Here is a 20,097-nt window from a genome sequence, read left to right on the forward strand (position 1 = left end):
TCTTTGTTCACAGGTGGTCTTTATTCGCAGGGTCGATTGAAACTTTGCAAAATATGCTAGTAGGCTTTTAACAGGTACCGTATGATGTATGTGCTCTATTGTTTAAATGTGTGAATTCTAAAACATGTGTAATGTAAAAAAGGATTGAAATCACAATTGTGTTTTATATTTACATGTATAATTTCAATTTCCAAACATAAACTTAGAAACGAACTAACGCTTGGATGCCATAATGGTTAACTTTAACAGAAAATTTACTTATCTATCATCTATGCGCGTCGTATCACGGAGAAATTTAAGAAAGGAATGAATTTAAATTGTATGTGTACAATTTGCATCGTAATTGTAAAGAAACCGTAAATTTCCTTTATAAGTTGATATAAGCCCCAAACGTTTGATATTTTCGGCAATTAGTATATAAATAATCGCGAGCCAATAAAATAAAAAAGGCAACTTCTTACACCTTCGTCAAACTGCCAAATGCATAAAAGAAGCAGGTGGCTACCAATTAGTAATGTGTGTTAAATAAACAAAAGAAACAGCTATCGAGTAAACTGTCACTTGCCAATATCTCCATAGCGACCGACCAATGCACTGGTAAGATGTTTATCACGTGACTATCACAGCATTATGGCGGTCATTGTTTTATTGACAGTTGTGAAATCGTTAATTGTTATGATTGAAGTGGTCGTTGTAAGCCTCTTTCAAGGAATACAAGATTATTTTTTTTGCAAACCGATGACAACGTACAAAGTTTAATAGAAAATCCTTCAAAAAATATATTGTCATTGTATTAATAAGTTAGTGTATGCTGTTTTGTCAAATCTAAATTATTCGTTATGAAACGTTATATTATGATAATTAAAACGATTTTGTTAGTCACTCGACTTTTGGGAATGTAAAATGGTTGTCGCTGGTCATTGACGTGGTCGTTGTTAGCTATCAAATTCGACTTTGGGAATGTAAAATTGCGGTCGCTGGTCGTTGTTGGCAGGTGGGCGTTATTCGCAGGTACAGAATATAGTGAAATCGTTCCGGGGGAAAGCAATGTGGTCGTTATTGACAACTGGTCGCTATTCACAGGCGGTCGCTTAGGCAGGTTGGACTGTATATACTCATACCAAGTTTCAATGAAATCTGCCAAAGCACTTCCAAGATATGGCTTCGGACACACACAAAAGCATTTTTTTTTCAAGATAAAAAGGGCCATAACTCCGTTATTAACGGATGGTATACTATGCCATTTGGCGTGCATCATCCTCTTATCCATATATATACTCATACCAAGTTTCAATGAAATCTGCCAAAGCACTTCCAAGATATGGCTACGGACGGAAAGACGGACGGACGGAAAGATGGACAACGCCAAAACAATATCCCTCCACCTATGGCGGGGGATAAAAAGAGGAGTGAATGTCACCTCTATGTCATCGTAACATCCTGACCGTGATACCCTGCGAGATAGAATGAAATTACGTTTAGAGAAAATGGACAAAGGTCAAAACCATATATATACAGATACACCGATACAACTCCAGTAGCAGTCACAGGTGGAAGTAACGTACCATGGATAGTATATGGGCCCAGGAGCCCAATATATTCAAATAAATATATAAAATCATGTTTAATGAGAGAAAAATTGACAAAGAGCCTTGAAACAAAATCCCAACCCTCTGATATTGATATCATACCCTCTGATATTGAAATCATAATTATGATTCCAATATCAGAGGGTGGGATTTTTTCATGGCTCTTTGTCAATTATTCTCTCATTAAACATGATTTTATAGATTTATTTGAATATATTGGACTCCTATGCCCATATACTATCCGGGGTACGTTACTTCCACCTGTGGTAGCAGTACGTTAGGTTGTATAAGCATTCGTTGCCGTAGGCCTAGGTTTAAAAGTAGGGTGTGCCAAGATTTCAAAGTAGGGCCTAGTTGACGATACCGACATAAAAAGAGGGCACCCGTAACTTTACACAATATGGATCTTCTCATAACTGCATTTCACGTAGAATTATTATGGTCCAAGCGCGGAGCCATTCACTTAAAAATGATATTTCACTATGTTCACGTGAACGATATAATTATGCATAAATGTATACATACCGGTAAAACCATATTGATATATCAGGGTGCTGGGTCAACGGGGGATTTCAGGGTTTTACACGCGGGATGGAAAGAATGTAAACACACCGTTAACAACTTTATTTTTGCAAATACCTTAAGTTATTGAAATACTTTTGCAAAAATCTTTCGTGCATACAATACAGTTTTTCGTGCAGTTTGTGTCGATATTTTATATAAATCATTGAATTCGCCTGAAATCGATGCACGTTTCGTGCTGCATAACTGTATACATGAATGCAGTATAGAACGAATTTTTGGCCAAGAACACAGACTTAAAGTAATTCTCATGTATATCATATTGCCATAAGCAGCATAAAAACTGTCTTTTATGCCCTAATTGAAATTCTTAAAAAACAATAAAAAGTTATTTGAAATAAAGCGCCACTTACCATTGTGTTTACATCCATTTAAGTTTAATTGGAATCCCCGCAAAGTAACGTGATCATGCATGCACCCTGATACTGCATGGGACCCATATTATCATATACGATAACGGACTTTGTTTGATGTGGGAAAACATAGCACAGAAAACATAGCATATGATTCTAGAGACTTATTATATGATCCGTATTTACTGCAAATCACTCACAATAGTTAATTAAAACATACATCTTTATGTACCATTGTAACTTTTGTTGCCGCTTATTAGATTATCACATAGTTTTTTGCTGAGCAATACATGACGATACGGCGAATATTCAAAAGATTTGTCATGTGTTTCTGTACAATTAAAATAACTTAAATTTACGACGGTTTGCCTATAGTCGGGACTTTTTTCTGCGTTGTTTTCGTAAATTCTCGCCATAGGTATCCAGCCTAGCTCCAGACGTGACTTAATAGCGGACAGGCTAGCTCCAGGCCAGACTTCTCGAATGCGTAGGCTGGTCTGGAGTTACGCTGGCCATAATACAAATATCCGCATGACGCGGGTCATCTAAGAAGAAAAGCGAATAGCATAATTCAATAAACAAGTTAAGTTGGCATATTGTAATAAAAATTAAGTTGAATACCGGTATTAACAAATTTAAACACAAGTTTAAGTTTAAAATTAACGACATTTAAAGAAAATATGTTTTTCTCGCAAATGTTAGATTTTTATCTATCTTTTTCTTTAGTGAATAATTATCTACCACCCAAACTCGCGTTTCTTAGTTACACAAACATTGCACCTTTATTTCCATAGTTTACCATTTAAATAATCAACTAAGTGTCTATCTTTGTAAACACGGCGAGATAGTGGATCGGAAAACCTCTATATCTCCCTTTCCGCTACAAACACTTTCGCCGGATAATTATTGTGATGCTGATGGCGAACGGAGATGACAAGTGCTGGTTTACTGTGATGGAATTTTTATTTAAGTTCTTCAAGATTTAAATTCGCATTCGTTTGTCAGTTAACTTAATACACGGTGTCATACTGGCAACTGAAAAATAATAAGTAACTTAAATGACTATTAGGATGACATTTATTTTAAATTTCAATCATATACTGGGTCTGATTTTATTGGGTGAGTTATTACTGTTATGCAATCATTTTATTTAATACATTTATGATACAAGACGATCGAATGATGACACACGGAGCGTATATTGGTCTCATCTAGAGTCCGTGGTTACAAATATAAATTAAAACCGATAAATGGGCGTGTCAATTTCAAACCGTTTTCTAAATGAACCGAGTACTATATTAGTATTATATGTATCAAATAGTTTTTATAACTTCAAAACTACAATATATTAATCTTATATGTAAACGCGTGCCCCTTTTCACGTAATGAACGTCTATTTTTCAGTGAAAGCCCCTTCTGTTCAAAGTGCTGGTAAGTTTCCTTAATTATTGTGTGTGTGTTATTTTTTAAATATAATGTTATCTGTTAACAAACCACTATACCTATAGCAAGCTATATCGTTTGAAAAAAAATTGTATTGATTTATCAGCTTGAAGTGTACAGTATCGAAAGGTTGGAATACAATTCAAATATCTGCTACATTTTTGACATGCAAATTGTGAATAGAATTAGGTGGGGAGTGTGTGGGGGCAGGGTCTTGGCGGAGGGGCTATGGCCAAACACAAACACTGACTAATTTAGTTATTTAAACTGTATATTGTACAGAATCAATCGCATAATTCATTGTCGCCAAGAGTAGGGCCACAAACCGTTAGCGAAGAAAAATTCGCATTCTGGTTGGTGGTATTCAGGGACGGTCCTCACAACTTCTGATATGAGACCCGTGGAGCCCGGAAACGACGACCAGGCCGCTGTTTTGGGGTGCCCTGTCCGTACAAAAGACAGCACCTCGTTCCTCATGTTCTGCTCGAAGGCCGTATCTGATGCGCTTAGTGGGGACAGGTACTGGTTAAGAGAACCGAAAAATGCGTAGACGTCGTGCGTGTGAAACGGATAGATGGAGCCGCCACCGTCCCCGAACGGTTTTGACGGCCGGTTTGTGTTGACGTATCGGTAAACGGGCGACGAGAGCGTACGTGCTGCAACCAATGCCAAGTAATTGTTGCCGCAGTTAACCCGGATGTCGCTCACCATGCTGGCCCACTGGTAGCGCGCGGAGGTGTTGGCGGTGACGGGGTACAATTTCAGGGCCATGTCCGCAACGTGGGGGCTGAATGTTAGCAGACGCTGGTGTACGAAGCGCTCGTAATCGGGCTTGTTCCACGTGCCCATATCGTCTGGTGGTTTGGAACCGTCCATTTCCTGTCCCGCACTGCCTGTAAGAAATATTGCTACCGTAAAAGCTAACACTAATTCAATGTTAATGCGAATTTTATGCTAGGTTTTACCAAATATTCACCAGTAATTTGTCATAGATGGTAGATGATAAATGCTTAAGCAACGACGTAATGCCCAAAATATTTAGGTAGTCATGCTTGCATGGTAAGATGATGCCGCAGTTTAAGATACATTTAAGGCGATTCAAATTAACAAATAATAAACATTACGACCACACGTAAACACCCTGAAGAGACCATTGAAAGACGGTGAATTTAAATGCTGCGCAGCCCATCAATCCTCAACACTTACCGACTAGAAACGGCACGTCCATTTTGAATCCGCTTGCAAAAGCCTCAAATGGCGGCTCAGGAACAACGTAACCTGAGAAGAAAAGACGATGTTCTTTATTAATTTATTATCCATAAAGTATACATTTATAGCACCTCCCCCAATCATAACAAGAACATATGTCTTACTACTAATACTATTCATTCATTGATGTAATACAATGATATTGGAAACCCACAAAGAAGGTTTTGCATCTGTTCACAAAAAATACTGATGAATGTTATTATAATCAATTTCGTTTTATTCGAAAATTCTCAATGAAAAACATTAGTAATCTGATTATGATTAGCCGGTCAGCACGGATGATAGAAACGATATGAATACCATCCACAATCGCCATACTGCCGTCGAAGCGGTCCAGGTTGGTCGGGATGTCGTACTGGTCGTACATGTTCCAGTTAGGGAATTCATCCCAGGGGACTGCCTCCGTCGCTTGCTGTGCAGTCAGTGCCAGAAGACAGTCCACGTTACTACATCCGGTTTTGTTAAGATACACCAGGTTGTCGTTGTAGGCGTCCTTGGCGAGCTTGTCGTAGCGCGGGGAGCCGCTTACCATTCATGCCCGATGGAACAGGCCCTTGGAAAGAGGCGACGCCATCAGCCCTAGCACGTGCGTTGCGCCGGCACTCTGGCCGTACAGAGTCACCTATGGAATATTAAAGACATGTGTAGTAAAGTAATCCATGTGATGGAAATAAGCCAATAAGCCGTGACTGCATACTTCGCCGAGTAAACGGGCGACTTATATCTCAGTGATCAGGGGGTTTATGTTAAAGTCGTCTGAAGATGTCATTTTCTATCAATATCAGACTATAAATCGACCTTAAACAATTTTGTATACGTAAACATATACAGTTTAATACACAGTACTACCCATTTTATTGGAAAAGTACTACACGGACCAACCTTTGACGGATCTCCGCCAAAGTTCCGGATGTTGTCTCTGACCCATTCAAGGACCAAAAGAGTGTCCATGAACGCGTAGTTGCCGGAAGTGTTAGTCGGTGAGACGTCGGCGAGCATTTGCAGGGCCATGAAGCCAAACGTGTGCAGCCTATAGTTATGATTTACATAAACAACGTTTGTTGTAGCAGCCATGGTTTCGTCGGCGTAATAGTTATCGTCATTTCCGGATCCCGAGGAATATGAACCGCCGTGAACCCAGACCATAACCGGTAGTCGAGAAGTGGGGTTCAATGACGGAGTGAATATATTCATATACAGACAGTCTTCGCTACCGTAGAATGTGGTATCCGACTCGTACTGAAAGCAAAAGTCGCCGATCTTCTTTGCAGACAACGTTCCGTTCCAGCACGTGCCCCGTGCGTGCGATAATTTCTGTGGAGGCTGCCAACGCAGTTTACCAACCGGGGGCAATGCATAGGGAATCCCCCGGAAACTATACGCCCCGTGCTGCGAAATACCCTCCATTGGTCCGCATGTGGTATTCACTAATGGGGCATGGCCCTGACCGTCCAAAACAAAGCAGGTGACGAAGTGTAACCAACACGCCACGAGAATCGGAGCCGAATTTCCACTGAACTTCATTTTTTTCTGTGAGAGAGCGTAGTTCAATTTAATAAAATGGTTGTGCGTAATATAAATTGCCATAAATCGCGATACGTTACTAGTAACAATACACAAGACAGATAATAATTATGGGCATTTTTGCGGAACTGAAATAGCAACTTATTTTTCAGTATGATGCTTAGATCATGCAATAATATACATCACCCAAGGTTGACATCTTGCCTAATATGCGATCATACCTTTACAAGCGAATGGTAAATAGCATTTCCACAAAGCAAATACGTATGTAAAATAAAATCTAGAGTTGAATCCCAGTCAACGATCTTACCAACGCAATCGATGGAACTGTACTATTCTACAACCTGTATGATAGACGATGATACTCTTTATAGCACTGATAATGCCTCTGATTGCGATGCCACTAGTTGTCACAGATCTTAGCCGGACCAACCCCAGTGCTAAGCGTGTCAATGTCTTCAATATAAAGTGGAGCTTTGGGTCATTGGCGAATAATCATGTTCAGACAAAGTGCTCAAAATCGTGGATGATGTCATGGTTTGCAGATAACTGCTACATGTACTTTAAATAACACGTGCCCGCACAGTGCCTGTGAAATCGCCGTAAAGACTGAGCAAAGCGGTACTGCGTTTGGTGGTCTGCAAACGTACATGAGGGTATTCGTCCGGGGACTCGCAAGTGTGCATAATGTTGTGCAGCTGTTGCGTTTTGCGACATTGAGGAATAACAACCATATTTGCCATACAAAATGCTATTATTCGGCTTTGCAACTTCACTCTTGGGAAATGCAGCAAACAGTGTCCTCGATTAAGTCCTCAATCAAGACTCGTTCTGGTTCATAAACGGCGTCGTAACGTTCTTAATTACATGCATATCCCCTGCAACTAGAGCGGTGTTAGAGTTCAAGTTTAATAGATTTCACTATAGAGAAATGAGCCGCGTTCTGAGAAAACTGGGCTTAATGCATGTGCGTAAAGTGTCGTCCCAGATTAGCCTGTGCAGTCCGCACAGGCTAATCAGGGACGACACTTTCCGCCTAAACAAGATTTTCGGTAAGGAGGGACTTACTTTTTAACGAAAAATACCATAAAATCGGAAAGTGTCGTCCCTGATTAGCCTGTGCGGACTGCACAGGCTAATCTGGGACGACACTTTACGCACAAACACTAAGCCCAGTTTTCTAAGAACGGGACTCAAATGGTCTGTCTTGTCATTACAAAGATATGTGGAACCAAGTGATAACTCATCAGCATTCCTGTATCGCAAATGTTTGCACCAGAAAAATGAGAATGCATACATTTGTTACCACTGACAAGGGAAGCCTAGCGCAAACAATGGGCTTAACACTTTGTTCCGACTGCTAATCTGTCCAGCCCCGAAGTCATTTAGAAAGCCTGTGCATCAGATGACGTACGTGAGATTGAGGAATTTGCATGACAATTATGAGCCTGTTTTCGTAGAAAATATTGCCTTGTAGCGTGTGTGTATTTGAAAACTGTATATATGAAGTCCTTCTACAGCGAGGTAAGATGATGCGAGGACCCGGAGTGTGTCTTAGTACAGATACACAACTCTATTTTACCAGCAAATTGCATCTATAGAGACACTTCAAAAGTCAGAACCAGTTTTGAATCAAAGCTGCAATTTCCAACTACTTCTTGTTTGTTTTTGGGAAACATAGATTACATGTTTTATCAATATTGGTATGGTATTGTTCTGTGGAGAATACCGGAAAACCCACCCCCACATGTTCGGTATGGTAACCATCGCACAAAGCACACTCGCAAGTGCTCTAAACGGGTAACTAGTAACGTTGCTTTAGTTTAACGAGTGCATATGGGATCTCTCGTATGACCATCGACCCACATAAAACATATTAGTGCAAAGTCAAGGAGACGTCCCTTCCATGAGACGGCCCTGTGTCTGTAAGAGCGATGCAACGTATCATGGTGAAGTTAGTGATAAGCGGGGGAGATCGAAGGCCACATATCCACCCGATTTATTTATGAGCGCACCTGTGATCTCTCATATGGCCACTGTCCCAAGACTACTTTAATTGTTAGTTAGGTAACGGGTTATAGAGCGCGATACTGGAGATGCACGTGTTCCAGAAATGACCCTGGGTATTTTAGGTCCCGTTTAAAGCAATCGTGATACATCGGCTATCTCCGGACTCCTCCGGATTTACAGATTTAAGTAAAAACAATCGTCGGCTGATCTAGAGTGCGTTTGAAGCACTGAACCACATTTCAACGTCTCACGCGAAAAACGAATTACACTAGCTTAAAGTTTAGCGGGGATAAAAGATTCGATCCCTGATGTTTGATCCCAGTGTGTTACCATACCACATATCCGCTCACTGATACCTCGGAGAAAGTTGCAGTGGATATATCCTTGAGTAAGCTCTGGGGCACTTGATTAGGTAGTACCCAAAATAAACAGTGACTGGTCTAAATTAGTGAATAATGCAATGAACAAATAAAACCTTTAAAACTTTGGAATGAAAACCACGAAAATATGTTTATTGTCTTCATAGTTCACACTTGACACTTACGTATAATTTAATACAATTAACAGTCTTACTCATTATTAAAATGTCGGTTTTTACTTTGGAGTAGTGTTTTATATCATAGTATGGTTTATGAACCTCGTTGTGTGAACTGAGCTTAATGCATGTTCGTTAAGTGCCGTCTAAGATTATCCTGTGTAGTCCGCACATGTTAATCAGGGAAGACACTTAACGATTTTATTTGTTGTAAAGGAATTCTCATATTAGCGAAAAATCTGTTTAGGCTGAAACTGTCGTTCCAGAATAGCATGTGCAGACTTCATATGCTGACCAGAAACGACACTTTACGCACATGCATTTAACCAAGTTTTCCCAAGACGAGGCTAATATATTTATCCCCCTTCGTTGCATCAGGTGTGTGCATGAGCAGCCTGACGGCGGGCCGGAACGTGCTGATGAGCGCCTCGAGCTCCCAGTCGCCGTCATACGTGCACGGCCCCGAGAGAGCGCCCCTCAACACACAGGAAAGCACGGACCAACAGGGGCACCTGCTGGCGGGTTCTTGGGTTGCCGGGATAAACGACACGTTACAGTATCTGCAGGTGCGCTTGATGGAAAGCTTGAAGACTGTCGACATTAAACTGATACTAGTGAACGCTTATATAATAAATTCCACACTTGAAAAATGTCCTTCATGAATATTCGTATATAACTAATGGACATCGAACCTTGCTTGATTTATTAGATGTGCCGATCGAGTGACTACTTGCATTATTTCGTATAGTTAAATACCTTCCGAAAAGCGCCGGTGTTTTTATTGCTTTTTATTTTTATTTTAAACGGTTCTTGTGCATGTGCGTTAAGTGCAATCCCAGATTAGCATGTGCGGACTTTACACACATGCATTAAGCCTAGTTGTCCCAGAACGAGGCTCTTATGTTTTCGTAGATTGAGTTGGAGTCTCCGAGCGTGCTACGCAGCCTGGTGACACAGGGACGGAACGGCTGCTGCGCCCAGTGGGTATCCGACTACACGATGACCTACAGCAAGGACTGCAGGTCGCCATGGTTACCGGTGGACGGGGGACAGGTACTTTCGTAACATTCAGCTGTATAGGTGTAGCAACGTACATCTGTATAGGTGTAGTAAAGTACAGCTGTATAGGTGTAGAAACGTACAGCTGTATAGGTGTAGTAACGTACAGCTCTATTGGTGTTGTAACGTACATCTGTATAGTTGTAGTAAAGTACAGCTGTATAGGTGTAGTAGCGTACAGCTGTATGTTGGTGTAGTAGCGTACATTTGTATGTACGTGTAGTAGCGTACAGCTGTATAGGTTTAGAAACGTACAGCTGTATAGGTGTTGTTCACGGACGTTATTATACCCCCACAAACGAAGTTTAGGGGGGTACATAGAAGTGAACTTGTCTGTCTGTCGGTCGATCCGTATTAAGTGTCCGCTCTCTAATTCAATTTGTTTTCATCCGATCTTCACCAAACCTGGTCATATGTTGTATCTAGATGATGTATAGATCAAGTTCGAATATGGGTCATGTCGAGTCAAAACCTAGGTCACGGGGTCACTTAGTGCGTTTTAAATATTGAGCATGGTGTCCGCAATCTAATTCAAGTAGTTTTCATCCGATCTTCACCAAACTTGGTCAGAAGTTGTATCTAGATGATGTCTAGGTCAAGTTTGAATATGGGTCATGTCGGGTTAAAAACTAGGTAATGGGGTCACTTAGTGCGTTTTTAACATTCAGCATGTTTCCCGCTCTCTAATTCAAGTAGTTTTCATCCAATATCTTCACCAAACTTGGTCAGAAGTTTTATCTAGATGATCTCTATGCCAAGTTTGAAGATGTGCCATGCCGGGTTAAAAACTAGGTCACGGGTTCACTTAGTGCGTTTTATAACATTCAGCATGGTGTCCGCTCTTTAATTCAAGTAGTTTTCATCCGATCTTCACCCAACGCCAAGTTCGAACATGGGCCATGCCAGATCAAAAACTAGGTCACGGGGTCACTTAGTACGTTTTACACATTCAGCATGGTGTCCGCTCTCTAATTCAAGTAGTTTTCATCCGATCTTCACCACACTTGGTCAGAAGTTGTATCTAGATTATGTGTAGGTCAAGTTCGAACATGGGCCATGCCGGGTAAAAAACTAAGTCACGGGGTCACTTAGTGTGTTTTAAACACTGAGCATGATGTCCGCTGTTTTTTGTGAAGACAACATGCAATATATTCTGTGTCAATGCGGCATGTGGGGGTATTCGTCACGTCTGTGACAAAGCTCTAGTTTAGGTTTAGTTTAAACCTACTTTTTAGCTCGATGTCATTCAAAGCCTACGGCGGATTAAAACGCTCTGGAGTCCGTTTCCTGCGTAGAACCATTTCTTGGTGTTTTTGGGTGAGATCTAAAGAACGCCCCGACAGTGGGGATTGCTTTACCCGTGATTGATCGGTCGCATGCAGGACACCATATCCACTACGACACTGCTACCTGTCTTTTTTACACCAGGCATGTGAATATTGAGATCACATTTGTTACGTTTTAACACGCGCAAAGGTTGTTATGTGTCTGAAAGGCAAAACCAAATTAATAGTGTTGGCTGTGATAAGAAATTTCACGCTAAATGCTAATAATGGGAACATGATGTTTCAAAGATCTGACTGTTGATAAATCTTATACATGTTTTGCAGACGTTTAAAGGGAACAATGACCAGGACACGGCTGTTATTAACAAACTCAAATGTCCAATCACCGCAAAATGTATCCGTGTGAACCCCACCAAATGGAACACCAAGATTGCCATGCGAGTAGACGTGATCGGATGCCCAATTAAGCCGTCAACCACGCCCAGCACACCCGGCGTCAGTCCAACGCCGACAACAACGCCGGCGTCTCCGACCACCCAACCAACTCCTCTGGTTACCAGTCCACAATCAGCCCCAGCTTCTGCTACCACCACTTTAGCAACGACCACCATTGTTAACGCTCCGTCTTCTACGTCTGCAGTTACAACAACAACGCCAGTCGCTATAACAACAACGCCAACCGCAACAACAACAACATTAGCCGCTACAACAACAGCGCCAGCCACTACAAGAACAATGCCAACAGCAGCCACGACAACAACACCGGCGACGACAACGACGACAGCAACGTCGAGTTCGAGCATGACGCCGTCGTCTTCTACAACACAGAGCCCCTCTCCTGTGACGACAACTGTTTCGCCGGCTATTGCTTCTAGCACAACGACAACGCCAGGTCTTGTTAACATCTTCATGTACAGGCACTGAAAATAATACACATATTTTGTTTGCATGCGTCTATACATATACACATTAAATATGCATACATTGTACAATTGCTCAATTGCTGTTATTCAAATACTAATAACATACAATAATACTAATTATTATTAATTATGGCAACACTATTCGAATAGTTGAAAAGCCGTGTTAAAATTTTTATTTTGTATATTGTTTTTATTTCGATAATTTCTTTTCGAACAGAAGGTTTGAATGTATATAAAAATAATTTCCTGCAAACTATACAACATACGCTGATGGCTCATATAGTCCCGATGGCCCCGCGTCACGTGTCATACATTAATGAATTATTATTTTATGTATTACACACAAGTTCAATACCAGCTCTAAAAAGAAGCGTCTATCAGAATACAACGTTTTGAAATATCGATACTGAAGAAATATTTCATGTTATTTAACAAGCACAATATAACCGCTAACATGTTTTTCTCTTGTATATACAGGAGCGCCCAGCACAACACTAGCAGGTTGCACGGACCACGGGGGTGTGGACTGCCACCTGATGGACGCGTACCTCCGAATCTGCTCGAACACGGTACCTGCTAGTACGTACTGTCAGAAATACTGCGGCATGTGCGCAACATCCACAACTTCTACCACAACGCAAACTGCTCCGTCTACAACATCGACTCAAACTTCTACTCCATCAACAACTTCTACCACCACGCAAACATATCCGCCTACAGCATCGACCCAAACGTCCACTCCATCATCAACTTCTACCAGCTCGACTACCCAGCACATGTGTGTGGACAAACCAGGTGTTGACTGTCATCTGATGGATACTTCCCTCTCTATATGCTCAAATCGTGGCACGGCGCAACTTTACTGTCCAAATTACTGTGGCTTATGTTCATCAACGTCTCCGCACGTGACAGCAGTTTCTACAAATCACAGTTCTTCATCTACCGGTACATCTGGTATGTCGACAACGTCCTCTTTGTCTACGACTTCCACTGTTCCATCAAGTATTTCTCAATCTTCAACTACAACAACGCAACCACAATCAACTTTGGTATTAAATCCAACCACGTCAGGTCCTCTTTGTATCGATAAACCAGGCATCGACTGTCATCTTCTTGATGCATCGCTGGGTCTATGCAAGGCTCCACCCATGGCTCAGAGTTATTGCCCAAAATACTGCGGCGTGTGTTTTGCAATATCTTCTACACAAACAGCTTCACAGTCGAGCCCAACAGTACCAACGAGCCCTTCTTCTACCACATCCACAACATTTCCTCCACCATCAACTACAACACAGGCATCGCCTTCATCGACAACACCAATAGTTTCGACAACCCCACTTTGCTCTGACAATGTGGGCGTTGATTGTCACCTACTTGACTCGACGCTTCAGTTGTGTAGTAATCAGAATACGGCCTTGCAGTATTGCGAGAAGTACTGTGGATTGTGCGGTAGTTCGTCGATTGTATCCGGAACAACAACACAGAGCACGCCTTCGATTTCTTCTACAATACAAACCACAACATCAACATCTGCCACAGCGCCGTCTACGACAAAACCCTCAACTTTAACGAACACATCTCCAGTAAGTACAACAACCGCGCCAACCTCATCATCAACCTCATCATCTTCTTCGTCAACTTTAACGTCTCCAACCGCCACAGCTACAACCTCTACATCTGTTGCACATTGCATTGACAAACCGGGTGTGGACTGTCAACTTCTCGATTCATCTTTAAAAATATGCACAGTGGTCTCCACAGCCCAGCAATACTGCCCAGTTTTTTGTGGACTTTGTGGGACATCGGTAATGTCTGGGGGACCAAGTTCCTCTTCCTTACCACCCATTTTATCTTCCACAACAAGCTTAACATATGCAGCATCTACGCAGACGACGCCCGCTCCAACAACAATCACCGTATCAACTACAGCCACTGCATCACCATTGACGTCGTTAGGAGCATCATATTCATCAGTGCCTTCCTCGCTCTTGACACTCTTGTCTTCTTTGCCGATTTCGTCTAGTGCACTCACGTCATCGCCTTCAACTTCGTTATCAGCTGCAACGCAGTCTACAACATCCACACAGTGTAAGTGCACATGTGATTTAAACGTGGATAAGACCAAACTTATTTTCAAAACTAAAGCTGAAGAAAAACGTTCCTAAAAATAATTCCACACACAAATAAAAGAAAACGCTTTGAAACATGTTGTGCTGTTGTTGTTTTTTTGCATTATGTAGATTTTCACCGTTTTCAACAGTAGATTTGTCATATCTTTGTGGTCCATTTACTCTATCACAATGTCGTGGGTTGTCTTGTTTACCAGTTTTAAGTGCACATGCTTATACAAGTACCTTACACCTGTCATTCTTATATTAGAGTTAGGAGGAGAAAAGCCAATTCCCACTCAAGTGTATATTTCGTTCGAACAAAACGTTTTCGAACCATAAAATTATTATAGTATATCATGTAAACGAAATAGTTTTAAGTGGAATTAATGTATTGTATCTTTTATTTGAGAAAGTGTCAAATGCACAAATGATTACGACATTTTCATTCTATTTGCAGCGTCACCTGTTGGTACGACTCAAGTGTGCACAGACAAGCCCGCCGTTGACTGTCACCAGTTAGACTTGCACCTCAAAATATGTTCAGATGTGGTAATGGCGGTGCAGTACTGCCAGAAGTATTGCAGCATGTGCAGCATGTCTTCTACGTCAGGAGCAAGTACCTCGCAAGCAGGACCAACGTCGTCGGGATCGAGTTTGACAACTTTACCTTTGACATCACAAACGACGGGACTAGGTCAGTCAACAATGTCGAGTATATTAACATCCGGCCAGTCATCAGCGCCGTCAACATCTGCGACGAATGTCGTAGCATCAACCGTGGGACAAACAACAACGACTGTCGGCACATCAACAGTGGGACAAACAAGTATGACTGCCGCAGCATCAACAGTGGGACAAACAACAACAACTGCCGGTACATCAACAGTGGGACAAACAACAACGACTTCCGCAACATTAACAGTGGGACAAACAACAACGACTGCCGGAACACAAACAGTGGGTCAAACAACAACTAATGCCGGAATATCAACAGTTGGTCAAACAGCACAAACAGTCGGTACCTCAACAGTGGGTCAAACAACAACGACTTCCGGACAATCATCATTGGGACAAACAACAGCGGCTTCCGGGCAGTCTACAGCTGTGCAAACAATAACGACTGTCGGAACATCAACAGTGGGGCAAACTACAACAACTGCCGGTACATCAACAGTGGGACTAACTACCACGACTTCCGGACCATCATCAGTAGGACAAGCAACAACGATTGCCGGGCAGTCAACAATTGGACCAACAACAACGACTGTCGCATCGTCAACATTGGGTCCGACAACGACTGCCGCATCGTCAACAATAGGACCAACAACAACGACTGCCGGATCGTCACCATCAGGCAAAACAACAACGACTGCCGGAGCATCAACAGTAGGGCAAACAACAACGACTTTCGGAGCATTAACGGTAGGATCAACAACACATACGCCTGGTACATTAAATGTCGGTCGAACAACAATCACTGCCGGAACATCAACCATGGGACAAACAACAACTTCTGCCGGAGCACCAACAGTGAGTCAAACAACAACGACTGCCGGTACATCAACAGTGGGTCAAACAACAACCACTGTCGGGCAGTCAACAGTCGGTCAAACAACAACGACTGCCGGCACATCAACAGTGGGTCAAACAACAACCACTGTCGGGCAGTCAACAGTCGGTCAAATAACAACGACTGCCGGAACATCAACAGTGGGTCAAACAACAACCACTGTCGGGCAGTCACCAGTCGGTCAAACAACAACGACATCCGGAACATCAACAGTGGGTCAAACAACAACCACTGTCGGGCAGTCAACAGTCGGTCAAACAACAACGACTGCCGGAACATCAACATTGGGTCAAACAACAACGACTGCCGCGTCATCAACAGTTGGTCAAACAACAACGACTGCAGGAGCTTCAATATTGGGTCAAACTACAACGACTGCCGTCTCAACGACAGTGGGTCAAACGACAACGACTGCCGCCTCAACAACAGTGGGTCAAACAACAACGACTGCAGGAGCATCAACATTGGGTCAAACAACAACGATTGCCGGAACCTCAACAACGGGTCAAACAACAACAACTCCCGCCTTAACAACAGTTAGTCAAACAACAACGACTGCCGCCTCAACAACAGTGGGTCAAACAACAACGACTGCAGGAGCATCAACATTGGGTCAAACAACAACGATTGCCGGAACCTCAACAGCGGGTCAAACAACAACAACTCCCGCCGCAAAAACAGTTGGTCAAACAACAACGACTGCCGCCTCAACAACAGTGGGTCAAACGGCAACGACTGCCGGAACAACAACAGGCGGTCAATCAACAACAACTGGCGTATCGTCAACAGTTGGTCAAACAACAACAACAACTGCCGGATCATCAACAGTGGGCCAAACAACAACGACTACCGGACAGTCAACAGTGGGACAAACAACAACATCTGCCGCAGCATCAACAGTTGGTCAAATAGCAACGACTGCCTTGTCGCCAATATTAGGTCAAACAACAACATCTGCTGCATCGCCAACAGTCGGTCAAACAACGATGACTGCCTCGTCGACAACAGTGGGTCAAGCAACAACGACTACCGCATCATCAACAGTAGGACAAACAACAACATCTGCCGCAGCATTAACAGTTGGTCAAACAGCAACGGCTACTATATCGCCAATATTAGGTCAAACATCAACGATTGCTGGTTCGTCGACAGTCGGTCAAACAACAACGACTGCTTCGTCGTCAACAGTGGGTCAAACAACAACGACTGCTTCATCGTCAACAGTAGGACAAACAACAACGACTTCCGCATCGTCAACAGTCGGTCAAATAACAACGATTGCCGCATCGCCGATAATAGGACAAACAACAACGATTGCTGCATCGCCAACAGTCGGTCAAACAACAACGACTGCTTCGTCGTCAACAGTGGGTCAAACAACAACGACTGCTTCATCGTCAACAGTAGGACAAATAACAACGACTGCCGCATCGTCAATAATGGGACAAACAACAACGACTGCCGCATCGTCAACAGTAGGACAAATAACAACGACTGCCGCATCGTCAACAATGGGACAAACAGCAACGACTGCCGCATCGTCAACAATGAGACAGCCAACAACGACAGCCGCATCGTCAACACTGGGACAAACAACAACGACTGCCGCATCGCAAACAATAGGACAAACAATAACGACTACTGGATCGCCAACAGTAGGTCAAACAACAACGACTGCCTCATCGTCAACAGTGGGTCAAACAACAACGACTGTCGCATCGTCAACGGGAGGTCAAACAACAGCGACTGCCGCATCGTCAATAATAGGACAAACAACAACGACTGCCTCATCGTCAACAGTGCGTCAAACAACAACGACCGCCGCATCGTCAACAATGGGTCAAACTACAACGTCTGTCGCATCGTCAACAATGGGACAAACACTAACAACTGTCGCATCGCCAACAGTGGGACAAACAACAACGACTACCGCATCGTCAACAGGGGGTCGAACAACAACGACTGCCGGATCGTCAACAATGGGACAAACAACAACGACTGCCGGATCGTCAACAACGGGACAAACAACAACGACTGCCGGATCGTCGACAATAGGACAAACAACAACGACTTCCGGATCGTCGACAATAGGACAAACAACAACGACTGCCGGATCGACAACAGTGGGACAAACAACAACGACTGCCGGATCGTCGACATTAGGACAAACAACAACGACTGCCGGATCGACGACAGTGGGACAAAGTACAATGACTGCCGGATCTTCAACATCAGGTCAAACAACAACGACTGCCGGATCGTCGACAATAGGACAAACAACAACGACTGCCGGATCGACGACAGTGGGACAAAGTACAACGACTGCCGGATCTTTAACATCAGGTCAAACAACAACGACAACTAGTGCATGTCAGGATAACCCATCAATTGACTGTGTGTTGTTAGACCATTTCTGGCACATTTGTAAGTTGCAATCCACGGCATTGAATTGTCTAAAATACTGTGGATTCTGCACCGCGTCAACTCCCAGACAGTACACAATTTTTATTGGCTGAACTGCGTTTACGGCCATGCAATTCAGTGTTATACGTACACTAAATGTATGGTGCCATATATAAGCGCATGCTAGAATTCAAATCCGAGGACCGATTTTTGTATCTGTGACGAATTGTATCACTATGTGTATAAACTTTTTCGTCGTCGTTTTATATTTATTAAAGCTGTGTTGATGTTGATCTGTTGTTTCATCTATATGGATGTTGATCTGTTGTTTCATCTATATGGATGTTGATCTGTTGTTTCATATATATGGATTTTCAATTTCTGGGCATAAATTATCCTAAATAACAAAAATAACAATATTTTACTTGTGAAACTACAGTAGGTTGACAGACGAGAAACTGTAATGTCAACAAAAGCAGTTGATCTAGACGAGTGTGAAGACAAGCTACATTTATTATAGACTGCGTGCTAGGGCTGTTGTGCAGTAAAATAATGCATTCTAGTGATACTTTCAAGTATAAAATACAAACAACGGATATTTTTCTCTTTTTTTCCGAACTATTTTATTTCAATGCCTAACATTAGTTTATACAACTGCAGTAATTTGGATTTATTTACAAGTTTCGTTTAAAGGGGCCTTTTCGCAGATTTTGGCATGTTTTGAAGTTTTTCATTAAATGCTTTATATTGATAAATGTAAACATTTGAAACAAAAAGCTCCAGTAAAAACTCAAGAATAAAAGTAAAAAAAGAAAAAAAGGTAACCCTTAACAGGATTCAAACCACTGATCCCTGGAGTAAAAAGTCTGCCACTTAGACCTATCGACCATCCTTCCGAATGCTGACCTGTGTACTAACGCGAAAGAAATTGTGGGTAGCACTTCTTTTACGAGTAAAAAGTGAAAGCGAAAGTAGGTCAGGTAATCGTACTTCTGATAATCGCTATCAGACTTAATAGAGATTCAAAATCACATTTAAACATAATTGAATAACATTTCTTTAAACAACATTCCGTTTTAAACACACACTAAAAACGGGTTTTCTTTCATTGTTAACATTTTCATTCCTACGCAGAACTACTTTGGCGGAGGCATAATTCCCCAAACCAGGGGAATGTGATGCGTCTAAGTATAGAGGTGACAATAACGTAGTGACGTCACCATCTATGTATAGAATGAACCAATTGTACGTCTAAATGATCAGGAAAGACACTTGGCGATTTGGACGGGAAAGCACTTATATCCAGGTTATTTATGTCGCGTAACAGTGTTGGCCATTTCTGATAAATATAATATATATTGAATTAATTACCGGTATTATAAAGTATGCATATGTTAATTTTAAATAATCTATAAATATATATCATACACAATCTTATAG

The 20,097-nt window shown here is 42.2% G+C and overlaps 2 protein-coding genes across 3 annotated transcripts; one reads left to right on the forward strand and one right to left on the reverse strand.

Moving 5' to 3' along the window:
- Positions 1-4,217: 4,217 nt before the first annotated feature.
- LOC127861269 (uncharacterized) lies at positions 4,218-7,233 on the reverse strand. 2 transcript variants are annotated; one of them, XM_052399706.1, is made up of 5 exons: positions 7,071-7,233; positions 6,119-6,766; positions 5,537-5,858; positions 5,174-5,245; positions 4,218-4,860 (listed from the first exon to the last, which is right to left on the reverse strand). In XM_052399706.1, exons 3-5 carry the CDS (start codon positions 5,766-5,768, stop codon positions 4,265-4,267), a joined length of 900 nt encoding a protein of 299 aa, XP_052255666.1. In that variant the 5' UTR covers positions 5,769-5,858; positions 6,119-6,766; positions 7,071-7,233; the 3' UTR covers positions 4,218-4,264. The 2 variants fall into 2 exon arrangements, with proteins under 2 accessions (XP_052255666.1, XP_052255667.1); XM_052399707.1 differs by having other exon boundaries at positions 6,982-7,100.
- Positions 7,234-15,220: 7,987 nt separating this feature from the next.
- Positions 15,221-18,619, forward strand: LOC127860790 (putative uncharacterized protein DDB_G0282133). Its single transcript, XM_052399068.1, has 3 exons — positions 15,221-15,558; positions 15,679-16,758; positions 16,828-18,619. The coding sequence occupies exons 1-3, from the start codon at positions 15,221-15,223 to the stop codon at positions 18,617-18,619; spliced, it is 3,210 nt and encodes a 1,069-aa protein (XP_052255028.1).
- The last annotated feature ends 1,478 nt before the right edge of the window (positions 18,620-20,097 follow it).

The sequence above is a fragment of the Dreissena polymorpha genome, chromosome 15 (assembly GCF_020536995.1).
Source record: "Dreissena polymorpha isolate Duluth1 chromosome 15, UMN_Dpol_1.0, whole genome shotgun sequence".
Lineage (NCBI taxonomy): Eukaryota > Metazoa > Mollusca > Bivalvia > Myida > Dreissenidae > Dreissena > Dreissena polymorpha.

What these genes read in the sequence shown, in the direction of transcription:
- LOC127861269 (XM_052399706.1), bottom strand. Translation starts at nt 5,768, where the DNA reads ATGGTAAGCGGCTCCCCGCGCTACGACAAGCTCGCCAAGGACGCCTAC. An exon ending in CAGTATGGCGATTGTGGATG is followed by an intron (nt 5,246 to 5,536) that starts GTATTCATATCG and finishes TTTTCTTCTCAG; the next exon opens with GTTACGTTGTTCCTGAGCCG. An exon ending in GGACGTGCCGTTTCTAGTCG is followed by an intron (nt 4,861 to 5,173) that starts GTAAGTGTTGAG and finishes TATTTCTTACAG; the next exon opens with GCAGTGCGGGACAGGAAATG.
- LOC127860790 (XM_052399068.1), top strand. Translation starts at nt 15,221, where the DNA reads ATGTTCAGATGTGGTAATGGCGGTGCAGTACTGCCAGAAGTATTGCAG. An exon ending in ACAAACAACAACAACTGCCG is followed by an intron (nt 15,559 to 15,678) that starts GTACATCAACAG and finishes GAATATCAACAG; the next exon opens with TTGGTCAAACAGCACAAACA. An exon ending in TGCCGGAACCTCAACAACGG is followed by an intron (nt 16,759 to 16,827) that starts GTCAAACAACAA and finishes CCTCAACAACAG; the next exon opens with TGGGTCAAACAACAACGACT.